The following is a 12,500-nucleotide window of genomic DNA, read 5'->3' on the forward strand; positions in this document are numbered from 1 at the left end:
CACCAAAACACCCCAAACACACCACACACAAAACACACAACACCTCAAAACACCTCAAAACACCCCTATAACACACCCTAGAGGTCATGAAAGTATCCCGAACCACCATTCAGGGCTCCTCCACATTGCAGGAGTGTGGTGGGACGAGTGGTGGAGCTGCAGGTGGCACTGGGGCAGAACCAAGTGGAGTTTGAGGGGGCACTGGAGCGAGAGGTTCTGGGGCCACTCACACAGCTCATCAAGGACGACTTCCCTTCAATAGCCAAGCAGAAGAAACAACTCAAGCAGGTGTGTGTGTGTGTGTGTGTGTGTTTGGGGGTGTTTGGGAGTGTTTTCGAGTGTTTTTGAGTGCTTTGAGGGTGTTTTGGAGTGCTTTGAGAGTGTTTTGGAGTGTTTTGGTGCTGAGGTGTTTTGAGGTGTTTTGAGTGTTTGAGTGTTTGAGTGTTTTGAGTGTTTGAGTGTTTTGAGTGTTTGTGTTTTGAGTGTTTTGGGTGTTTTGAGTGTTTTGGTGTTTGGGTGTTTTGAGTGTTTGAGTGTTTTGAGTGTTTGAGTGTTTTGAGTGTTTGAGTGTTTTGAGTGTTTTGAGTGTTTGAGTGTTTTGAGTGTTTGAGAGTTTGAGTGTTTGAGTGTTTGAGTGTTTTGTGTTGAGGTGTTTTGAGGTGTTTTGAGGTTTGAGTGTTTGAGTGTTTGAGATGTTTTGAGTGTTTGGAGTGTTTTGAGGGTGTTTTAAAGGTGTTTGTGGGTATTGTGTGTGTGTGTTTTGGGTGTTTGGTGGTGTTTTGGAGTGTTTTGAGGATGTTTTGCGTTGTTTGGGGGTGTTCTGTGTGTGTGTGTGTGTGTGTTTGGTGGTGTTTGTGGAAGAAAATGTGTTTTTTTGGGGTGTTTTATGTATGTTTTAAGATGCAAAGTGTGTGTGTTTGCATGTGTGTGTGTGTGTGTGTGTGTGTGTGTGTGTGTGTGTTAAGCCATACTATATTTATACACACACAAAAAAAAAAAAAATTTGATGTTAATTATGAAAAAAAAGGTTTATTATAAGGAGACATTTTTTTTCAGTATTTCCACCTCAGAAGTGACCAATGAACCAATTAATTTAGTTTTTCCCTTGTTTTATCCAGTTCTAAGCTTATTTTTCCCCTATTTATCCTTATATAAGCTTGTTTTTTTTTTTTAAGTTTGTTTTTTCTGTTCTATTGAGTTTCAAGCTTATTTTTCCTATTTATTCATATATAAGCTTGTTTTTTTCTTTTAAGTTTGTTTTTTCCTTGTTTTATCCAGTTTCAAGCTTATTTTTCCCCTATTTATCCCAATATAAGCTTGTTTTTTTATTTTAAGTTTGTTTTTCTGTTTTATCGAGTTTTAAGCTTATTTTCCCTATTTATTCATATATAAGCTTGTTTTTTTTATTTTAAGTTAGTTTTTTCCTTGTTTTATCCAGATTTAAGCTTATTTTTTCCTGTTCTATCCAGTTTTAAGCTTATTTTTACCTATTTATTCATATATAAGCTTGTTTTTTTCTTTTAAGTTTGTTTTTTCTGTTCTATTGAGTTTTAAGCTTATTTTTACCTATTTATTCATATATAAGCTTGTTTTTTTCTTTTAAGTTTATTTTTTCCTTGTTTTATCCAGTCTTAAGCTTATTTTTTCCTGTTCTATCCAGTTTCAAGCTTATTTTTCCTATTTATCCCTATTAAAAGTGATCAATGGAGCAATTAATTTCCTTTATATTCTCTACTTTCTTTTCTTTTCTTATCTTTTAGTTCATTTTCATTTTTTTTAGACATTTATATATTTTTCTAAAGCTTTCTATTTTTTACATATTTTTTTTATATATATTTTACTAATGTCTTCTATATATATTTTTTTCTATTAATTTCTTTCTTAATTTTCTATATAATTTTCTCTTTTTCCAGGATACTTTATATATTTTTCTAAAGCTTTCTATTTTTTTTACATATTTTTTTATATATATTTTACTAATGTCTTATATATATTTTTTTTATTTAATTTCTTTCTTAATTTTTCTATATAATTTTCTCTTTTTCCAGGTAACTTAATATATTTTTCTAAAGCTTTTTATTTTTTTTTACATATTTTTCTAAACATTTTTTATATATATTTTACTAAAGTCTTATATATTTTTTTTATTTAATTTCTCTTTAATTTTTTATATAATTTTTCTTTTTCCAGGTTAGGTTAGTGAGTGTTGCATTGTGGGTACTTTATGTAATGGCTGACTGTTGCATTGTGGGAACTCTCAAATGTTCCTCCAGCTTTCCTTTAAGAAAAAAATCATATTATTTATTTAATTGTCTTGTTTACAATATAAATGCATGTCTTTATTTATTTATTTATTTATTTATTTATTTTAATGCCTGGTATAATATTTGTGTTGTCTGTCTGTCTGTATGCCTGTTTGTCCGTCTGTCTGTGTGTCTTAGTCATAGTAAATCAAGAAATATTACTTTGTGCATATTTAAGCTTGAAACTGGATAGAATAGGAAAAAATAAGCTTAGAGGTGGATAAATAGGGAAAAATAAGCTTGAAACTGGATAGAACAAGGAAAAAACAAACTTAAAAAAAAAAACAAGCTTATATAGGAATAAATAGGGAAAAAATAAGCTTAGAGGTGGATAAATAGGGAAAATAAGCTTAAAACTGGATAAATAGGGAAAAATAAGCTTGAAACTGGATAGAACAAGGAAAAACAAACTTAAAATAAAAAAAAACAAGCTTATATAGGAATAAATAGGGAAAAAATAAGCTTAGAGGTGGATAAATAGGGAAAAATAAGCTTGAAACTGAATAAATAGAGAAAAATAAGCTTAAAACTGGATAAATAGGGAAAAATAAGCTTGAAACTGGATAGAACAGGAAAAATAAGCTTAAAACTGGATAAATAGGGAAAAATAAGCTTGAAACTGGATAGAACAAGGAAAAAACAAACTTAAAATAAAAAAAAAAACAAGCTTATATAGGAATAAATAGGGAAAAAATAAGCTTAGTGGTGGATAAATAGGGAAAAATAAGCTTGAAACTGGATAAATAGAGAAAAATAAGCTTAAAACTGGATAAATAGGGAAAAATAAGCTTGAAACTGGATAAATAGGGAAAAATAAGCTTAAAACTGGATAAATAGGGAAAAATAAGCTTGTAACTGGATAGAACAAGGAAAAAACAAACTTAAAAGAAAAAAAACAAGCTTACAGGTGGATAAATAGGGAAAAATAAGCTTAAAACTGGATAAAACAAGGAAAAAACAAGCTTATATATGGATAAATAGGGAAAAAATAAGCTTACAGGTGGATAAATAGGCAAGGCCACTCCACACACACCCTTTGGCAGGTGGGTCTGGATGTGGATGCGGCCAAGACCAGGTGGAGGAACTTTCAAGCGAACCCCGGACCAAACGCAAAGATGGATGTCTACCGGGAGGAGCTGGAGGAGGCGGAGGCTAAGCTGGACCAGACCAAGGTACGCTGCTGGTGCTGTGTCGTGTTGTGGTGTTTTTGTAGTGTTTTTTTGGTGTTTTTTTATGTTTTTTGGTGTTTTTGTGTGTTTTTCTTGTTTTTGGGGTGTTTTTCTTGTTTTATGGTGTTTTGGGGTGTTTTTTTGGGTGTTTTTCTTGTTTGGGGGTGTTTTGGGCGTTTCTTTGGGTGTTTTCTTGTTTTATGGTGTTTTGGTGTTTTCTTGGTGTTTTGGCGTTTTCTTGTTTTTGGGTGTTTTTGTGTTTTTGTTGTTTTTGGGTATTTTTGTAGTTTTTTGGTGCTTTTTTGGGTGTTTTTGGTGTTTTTTGGGGTGTTTTGTTGTTTTCTTGTAGGTTTTTGAGTGGTGGTGGTGGTGGTGGTGGTGTTGTGGTGTTTATTTGTATTTATTTATTCATATTTTTTTTTTTTATGTTTAATGTTTTTGTGTTTTTTTTTATTTTTTTTGTATTTTAATGTTTTTGTTTATTTTTTGTTTTAATATTTTTAATTGTTTTTAATTTTTTTTTTTTTTTTTTTTTTTTTTTTTTTTTTTTGTTGTTATTGTTTTTATTCTTTATTGATTTTATTTATTTTTTGCACCAGTAGTTGTAATTGTTGTTGTTGTTGTTGTTGTTGTTTGTTATTTACTTCCTTATTGCATCACTAATAGTAGTAGTAGTAGTAGTAGTAGTAGTAGTAGTAGTAGTAGTCGCCATCACTAATTATTTCTATTTATTTTGACTAATTTCCATTTATTTTATTTATTTATTTATTTTCTTATCAATTGCCTTTATATTTACATTTATTTATTTATTTATTTATTTATTTATTTATTTTGGTGTGATATAATTTAGTGATATAACAAAAAAAAAAACATAACTCGTGTGTGTGTGTGTGTGTGTGTGTGTGTGTGTGTGTGTGTGTGTGTGACAAGAGGAAGTCCAGAAACACACAAAACAGACTCAAAACACACTCAAACTGCATTAAACACCACAATTTTCACCAAAACACACTCAAACTACATTAAAACACTCCAATTTTCACCAAAACACACTCAAACACCATAAAACACCACAATTCTCTCCAAAACACACTCAAACATCATTAAACACCACAATTCTCTCCAAAACACACTCAAAAAGCCACAAAACACCACAATTTTCACCAAAACACACTCAAAACACCCCAACTCTCAGAAAAACACTCAAAACCCCACAAACTCCCCAAAAAACCCCATAAACCCCCACAAAACCCCCATAAAACCCCTCAAATGTCACCCCAACCAGGACTCGTACGCCTGCGACATCTTCAGCCTGCTGGCGCGGGAGAGAGAGCTGTCCCAGTATGTGTGTTTGTACATCAGCCTGCAGAGGGAGCACCTAAAGAGGGCCCTGGCATTAAACACCACAATCCCCTCCTAAACACATTCAAAACACACTCAAACTACATTAAAACACTCTAATTTTCACCAAAACACACTCAAACACCGTTAAACACCACAATTCTCTCCAAAACACACTCAAATTACATTAAAACACTCCAATTTTCACCAAGACACACTCAGACACCATAAAACACCAATTCTCTCCAAAACACACTCAAAACACACTCAAACTGCATTAAACACCACAATTCCCTCCTAAACACACTCAAACACCACAAAGCACCACAATTCTCTCCAAAACACACTCAAAACACACTCAAACACCACAAAACACCACAATTTTCACCAAAACACCACAAAACACCCCAATTTTCACCAAAACACACTCAAAGCACCCCAACTCTCAGAAAAACACTCAAAACCCCACAAACCCCACAAAATCCCCATAAAACCCCAAAAACCCCACAAAACCCCCATAAAACCCCTCAAATGTCACCCCAACCAGGACTCGTACGCCTGCGACATCTTCAGCCTGCTGGCGCGGGAGAGAGAGCTGTCCCAGTATGTGTGTTCGTACATCAGCCTGCAGAGGGAGCACCTAAAGAGAGCCCTGGCTAAGTTGGACCTGGTGCTGCCTGACGTACAGACGCAGATGGAGGCGTCTCTTCTCAGCCCTGTCTATGGTGTTTCTCTTCATCAACACCTCAAAATTGCACATCAGGTATGGGGTGGGGTGGGTTGGCTAACTTGGTGACCTGGCTGACTGTTTTGAGGTGTTTTTGGGGTTTTGGGTGTTTTGAGATGTTTTTGGTGTTTTAGGGATGTTTTCAGGTGTTTTAGGGATGTTTTGAGGTGTTTTAGGGATGTTTCCAGGTGTTTTTGGTGTTTTGGAGTGTTTTAGGGATGTTTTGAGTTTTTGGTGTTAGGGATATTTTGAGTTTTTTTTAAATGTTTTAGGGATGTTTTTGAGGAGTGTTAAGGATGTTTTGAGGTGTTTTGGGTATTTTAGGGATGTTTTGAGGTGTTTTAGAGATGTTTTGAGGTGTTTTTGAGTGTTTTAGGGATGTTTTGAGGTTTTTGGATGTTTTGAGGTATTTTTGGGTGGTTTAGGGATGTTTTGGGGTGGTTTAGGGATGTTTTGAGTGTTTTGGTGTTTGGAGTGTTTAGGGGTGTTTGAGATTGTTAGGATGTTTCAGGTGTTTTGGTGTTTTGGAGTGTTTAGGGGTGTTTTGAGATGATTTAGGATGTTTCCAGGTGTTTTGGTGTTTGTGTTTTTGTGTGTTTAGGATGTTTTGTGTTTTGAGGGATGTTTTGAGGTTTTAGTGTTTTGGAGTGTTTTGAGGTGTTTTGGAGTGTTTTAGGGATGTTTTCAGGTGTTTTTGGGTGTTTTAGGGGTGTTTTGAGGTGTTTTTGGTGTTTTGGAGTGTTTTAGGGGTGTTTTCAGGTGTTTTGGAGTATTTTAGGGGTTCTTCATAGGTGAGGTCCTTTAGTCCCATTTCCTTCAGTCCTTCTTCATGTGTGAGGTCCTTTAGTCCCATTTCCTTCAGTCGTTCTTCATAGGTGAGGTCCTTTAGTCCCATTTCCTTCAGTCCTTCTTCATAGGTGAGGTCCTTTAGTTCTGGCACCATCTTTGTAGCAATGTTCTGTATCGGTTCTAATCTTGTGTTGTGTGTGTGTCTGCAGGAGGTGGCGGTGGTGGTGCGTGTGTGTGTGCGTCACCTGGTGGAGGTGGGCCTGTACGAGGAGGGGCTGCTGCGCGTGGCGGGGAGTGCCACCAAGGTGCGGCGGCTGAAGGGTGCCTTTGACGCGGGGCTGGTCGGGGCGGAGCAGCTGGCGGCCGGGGCGGGGGAATATGATGCCCACGTGGTCGCTGGGGCGCTGAAGTGTTACCTGCGGAACTGCCGGAGCCCCTGCTGACCCACCTGCTGCATGGACAGTGGCTGGAGGCGGTGCGGCGGCCGGACCACCACCAGCGCCTCCGTGCATTGTGGCGCGTGGCCAACCAGCTGCCCCCGGCACACCTCACCAACCTGGCCTTCCTGGTGAAGTTCCTGGCGCTGGTGGCCGCCCACGCACAGCACAACAAGATGACGCCCGGCAACATTGCCACCGTCGTCGCCCCGAACCTCATCTGGGACCAGCGCGACGACCCCGAGGCTGCCCTGGACGTGGCCAGCCTGGGGCGCAGCGTGAGCCTGGCGGGGGACTACCGGGGCGTGGTGGAGCACCTCGTCGAGTATTCCGACTACTTCTTCAAGGACCACATAGACCTCGGGGCCGTGCCTCCCCCACCCCCCTCCCCACCCCGCCCACACCCAGAGCCCAACGGCGCCCTACCCCTGGTGCCCCTCACTGGCACCGGCACCCTGCCCCGCCCCGGCCCCGCCAGCCACCGCCGCAACGTCAGCGCCGACCTCACAGTGCGGGGTGACCCAGCTGCCCCCGCCGACCCCTGTGACAGCCCCAAGCAGCCCCAGCGCACCAAGAAGAAGCAGGCACCCCGCCCCCCACAGGTGCGCCCCGCCAGTACCCACGGGGCACTAGGGCCCAACGGCCAGGAAGCGCCCCTCCCCCCCACCTCAGACTCACCCGAGACCATCCGCAGTAACACCCCGCCCCGGGATGGTGGCCCCCCCACCCCTGCCACCCGCCTGCACCACACCAACAGCCTGCGCCGCCCCACTGCTGAGCCCCCAAAGCCCCCTGGTGCCCCAGCCAAGCCACCCCGACCCAGCCCCCCCACCAGCGACGCCCTGGAGCGCAGTGGCCCTGCCCCGGCAGCGCCCCGCGCCCTGCTGGGCTTTGAGCAGATGCACCTGTCCCGGGAGAGTGACTCTGCGGGGGAGGAGGGGGAGGTGGGGGTGCCAGCGAGTGGAGCAGGAGAGGAGCCGGCCCCCATTGGCTTTGTGATTGAGGGCGGGGCGGGGCGCAGTGTGCAGGCCTTCAGGCAGTCCCTGGAGAACGTGCTGCAGCAGCAGGCCGCCGGCCAGCCCCTGCCCCTGCCCCGCCACCCCCCACACCCTCACCAGGACGGGGATGCTGCCCCCACCCCCGCCCCGGCTCAAAACCCCGTCCCCGTCCCGGTCCGTCCCGCCCCAGCTGCCATCATGGCCCCCACCCCCGCCCAGCGCACCACCATACCCTCCGCCGCCACCCAGCCCCCACACAGACCCCCGGACCCTGTGAGTACCCCCCCTATGTATGTCTGTCTGTCTGTCTGTGCATCTGTCTATGTCTGTTTGTCTTTGTGTCTGTCTGTCTGTGTGTCTTTTTTGTGTCTGTCTGTCTGTCTGTTTTTCTATGTGTTTATGTCTGTCTGTCTTTCTATGTGTCTGTATGTGTGTGTGTGTGTGTCTGTCTTTCTGTCTGGCTGTGTGTTTCTGTCTGTCTGTCTGTATGTCTTGTCTGTCTAACCTAACCTAATCCCAACAGAAAACAGAAAAACCAGCCCTGAAGGAGAAGCCCGCCATCTTATCCCGGAGCCACGACCCCGTCCCGCCCACAGCCACCCTGCCCCGTCCCGTGGTGCCAGAACGCCCCGCCCCGCTGCTGGCCTCCGCCCCTGGTGCTGCCCCGCCCTCACAGCAGCGCCTGTCACCTCCTTCTTTCCCCCGGCCAGCTACAATCTCCCCCCGCCTGCTGCCCCCCTCCCCATGGCCAGTACAGGTGGGTGTGTGTGTGTGTGTGTGTGTGTGTGTGTGTGTGTGTGTGTGTGTGTGTATTTAGCTAGTTGTAGTTTTCCATGGCCTGGGCTTTACGCTGGTGTGGCCCCGTCTCCATATCTACACTTATCCAATGTTTCTTTGAAGGTGTGTACACTCTTTGGTGACACCACTTCCTCACTCAAACTGTTCCACGTCTCAACACATCTTTGCGGGAAACTCTATTCTTTAACATCTCTCGGACATCTTCCCTTCCTCAGCTTCTTACTATGCGATCTTGTGCTTCTAGTGTCATATTCTTCTCTCAGGATCAGTTTCTCATTATCCACTTGGTCCATTCCGTTGATCAATTTATAAACTTGTATCAGATCCCCTCTCTCTCTCTCTCTCTCTCTCTGTTCCAGGGTTGGTAGATCCATAGCCTTTAGTCTCTCCTCATATGTCATCCCTTCAAATTCTGGAACCATTCTTGTAGCCATTTTTTGTAGTCTCTCCAATTTCCTTATGTGTTTCTTTTTATGAGGGGTCCACACTACTCCTGCATATTCCAATCTGGGTCTTATTATAGTACTTATCAATTTCTTCATCATTTCTTTGTCCATGTAGTGAAATGCTACTCCAATATTCCTCAGCAAATTATATGTTTCTCTAAAAATTCTATCAATATGGCTTACTGGTTGATTGTTTTCTTCCATCGTCACTCCTAAGTCCTTTTCCTTTTTACTTTCTCCAGTTCTACTCCATCTCCCATCTTATAGATTCCCACAGGTCGTCTTTCACTCTTTCCCATTTCCATGACATGGCTTTTGTTCACATTGAATTCCATTTCCCATTTTTACTCCATTCCCAGATCTTATTTAGGTCTTCTTGCAGTATTTCACAATCCTCTTTTGCTTTATAACTCTGCACAGTTTCGCATCATCTGCAAACAGATTTATGTAGCTGTTCACTCCTTCTGGCATGTCGTTAATATAAATGAGGAAAAGTATTGGTGCCAATACTGACCCCTGTGGCACTCCGCTTTCTACTGCTCTCCACTTGGACTTCATATCTTTAACTACCGTCCTTATTTCTCTCCCCCTCAAATAATTTTCTATCCATCTCAATGTGCTTCCTTTTAAGCCACCCTTCTCCTCTAACTTCCATAGTAATCTTGCATGTGGCACTTTGTCAAATGCCTTTTTTAAATACAAATAAATACAGTCAACCCATCCTCTCTCTCGTGTACTCTATCAAATTTTTTTAGAGTAGAAACTCAATAAATTAGTTACACAAGACCGACCTTTTCTAAAACCAAATTGGCTATTTGATATTAATTTGTTGTCTTCAAGGAACTCGATCCATTGTTTCTTTATTATTCTTTCACACATCTTGCATATTACACTAGTTAGTGATACCGGTCTGTAATTTAAAGGTTCTTCTTTCCTTCCGCTCTTATATATGGGAACCACCTCAGCTCTTTTCCATTCTACTGGCACTGTTCCATTTTCTATTGAGCATTTTATGATGTTGTATATAGGACTTGCTAGTTCTTCCCTACATTCTTTCAGTATTCTGCCTGAGACTTCATCCGGTCCCATTGCCTTCTCTTCATCCAGTTCCTTCATTAACTCTTTTATTTCAAGCTTGGTTACTTTAATCTCTTTCATATAGACTGTCTCTCTATTACCCTGTGGCCTCTCAAATTTGGATTCTTTAGTAAACACCTCCTGGAATCTATTATTTAACAGTGTGTGTGTGTGTGTGTGTGGTGCATTTCTCTCTCTCTCTCTCTCTCTCTCTCTCTCTCTCTCTCTCTCTCTCTCTCTCTCTCTCTCTCTCTCTCTCTCTCTCTCTCTCTCTCTCTCTGTGTGTGTGTGTATAAGGATTGAGAGAGAGAGAGAGAGAGAGAGAGAGAGAGAAGTGAAGTGTGTGTGTGTCTTGTCTGTATGTCCGTCTATCTGTCTGTCTGTGTGTCTGTCTGTGTCAAAAAATAAATAGATGGAAATCAAATCAATAAATATAAATAATAACAAACAAACTTTCTAACAAACAGAACAAACAACAACAACAACAACAACAACAACAACAACAACAACAACAGTGAAAGTAACATCAGACTCACAGAAGGAAGAGGAAGAAGAGGAGAAGAAGAAGGAGGAGGAGGAAGAGGAGAAGGAGGAAGAAGGAGGTGGTGGAGTGCTGGTGGACAAACAGGCAACGATCATCCACGTGGCGGGATATCCTTCTCCGGGTAAGTGTGGAAGGTGGAATAGAAAACGGGGAACTGGACAGGTGGAATAGAAAATGGGGAAGTGGATGGGTGGGATAGAAAATGGGAAGTGGTTGAGTTTTGTGTACCATTAGACCATTTTATTGACATTAGCAAGGGTGTATGGAGGGCAGAAGATTAATGGCCACAGTCTTCACTATTTTAATTGAGTTTTGTGCACCATTAGACCATTTTATTGACATTAGCAAGGGTGTATGGAGGGCAGAAGATTAATGGCCACAGTCTTCACTATTTTAATTGAGTTTTGTGTACCATTAGACCATTTTATTGACATTAGCAAGGGTGTATGGAGGGCAGAAGATTAATGGCCACAGTCTTCACTATTTTAATTGAGTTTTGTACACCATTAGACCATTTTATTGACATTAGCAAGGGTGTATGGAGGGCAGAAGATTAATGGCCACAGTCTTCACTATTTTAATTGAGTTTTGTGTATTAGACCATTTTATTGACATTAGCAAGGGTGTATGGAGGGCAGAAGATTAATGGCCACAGTCTTCACTATTTTAATTGAGTTTTGTACCATTAGACCATTTTATTGACATTAGCAAGGGTGTATGGAGGGCAGAAGATTAATGGCACAGTCTTCACTATTTTAATTGAGTTTTGTACCATTAGACCATTTTATTGACATTAGCAAGGGTGTATGGAGGGCAGAAGATTAATGGCCACAGTCTTCACTATTTTAATTGAGTTTTGTGTACCATTAGACCATTTTATTGACATTACAAGGGTGTATGGAGGGCATTAGGCCACAGTCTTCACTATTTTAATTGAGTTTTGTGTACCATTAGACCATTTTATTGACATTAGCAAGGGTGTATGGAGGGCAGAAGATTAATGGCCACAGTCTTCACTATTTTAATTGAGTTTTGTGTACCATTAGACCATTTTATTGACATTAGCAAGGGTGTATGGAGGGCAGAAGATTAATGGCCACAGTCTTCACTATTTTAATTGAGTTTTGTGTACCATTAGACCATTTTATTGACATTAGCAAGGGTGTATGGAGGGCAGAAGATTAATGGCCACAGTCTTCACTATTTTAATTGAGTTTTGTGTACCATTAGACCATTTTATTGACATTAGCAAGGGTGTATGGAGGGCAGAAGATTAATGGCCACAGTCTTCACTATTTTAATTGAGTTTTGTGTACCATTAGACCATTTTATTGACATTAGCAAGGGTGTATGGAGGGCAGAAGATTAATGGCCACAGTCTTCACTATTTTAATTGAGTTTTGTGTACCATTAGACCATTTTATTGACATTAGCAAGGGTGTATGGAGGGCAGAAGATTAATGGCCACAGTCTTCACTATTTTAATTGAGTTTTGTGTACCATTAGACCATTTTATTGACATTAGCAAGGGTGTATGGAGGGCAGAAGATTAATGGCCACAGTCTTCACTATTTTAATTGAGTTTTGTGTACCATTAGACCATTTTATTGACATTAGCAAGGGTGTATGGAGGGCAGAAGATTAATGGCCACAGTCTTCACTATTTTAATTGAGTTTTGTGTACCATTAGACCATTTTATTGACATTAGCAAGGGTGTATGGAGGGCAGAAGATTAATGGCCACAGTCTTCACCATTTTAATCCCCCACATGAGTTTGTGAAGCTGTAGAAAATCACCAAATAGTCACCAAATAGTCACCACAAGGAATAGGGAAACACGTCACGCTACTGAAGTGGTTAAGAACACACAGGAG

At 41.2% G+C, this 12,500-nt stretch overlaps 1 protein-coding gene across 1 annotated transcript in view; it reads left to right on the forward strand.

The window, feature by feature from the left end:
* Positions 1-12,500, forward strand: part of LOC123501420 (SH3 domain-binding protein 1-like) — a 23,069-nt gene that overhangs the window by 7,574 nt on the left and 2,995 nt on the right. Inside the window, 7 exon segments of the mRNA XM_045250249.1 lie at positions 132-288; positions 3,347-3,475; positions 5,358-5,573; positions 6,536-6,743; positions 6,746-8,034; positions 8,285-8,518; positions 10,550-10,747. Of these exon segments, the coding sequence (XP_045106184.1) occupies positions 132-288; positions 3,347-3,475; positions 5,358-5,573; positions 6,536-6,743; positions 6,746-8,034; positions 8,285-8,518; positions 10,550-10,600 (2,284 nt within the window). The 3' untranslated portion in view covers positions 10,601-10,747.

The sequence above is a fragment of the Portunus trituberculatus genome, chromosome 2 (assembly GCF_017591435.1).
Source record: "Portunus trituberculatus isolate SZX2019 chromosome 2, ASM1759143v1, whole genome shotgun sequence".
In the NCBI taxonomy this organism is placed as follows: domain Eukaryota; kingdom Metazoa; phylum Arthropoda; class Malacostraca; order Decapoda; family Portunidae; genus Portunus; species Portunus trituberculatus.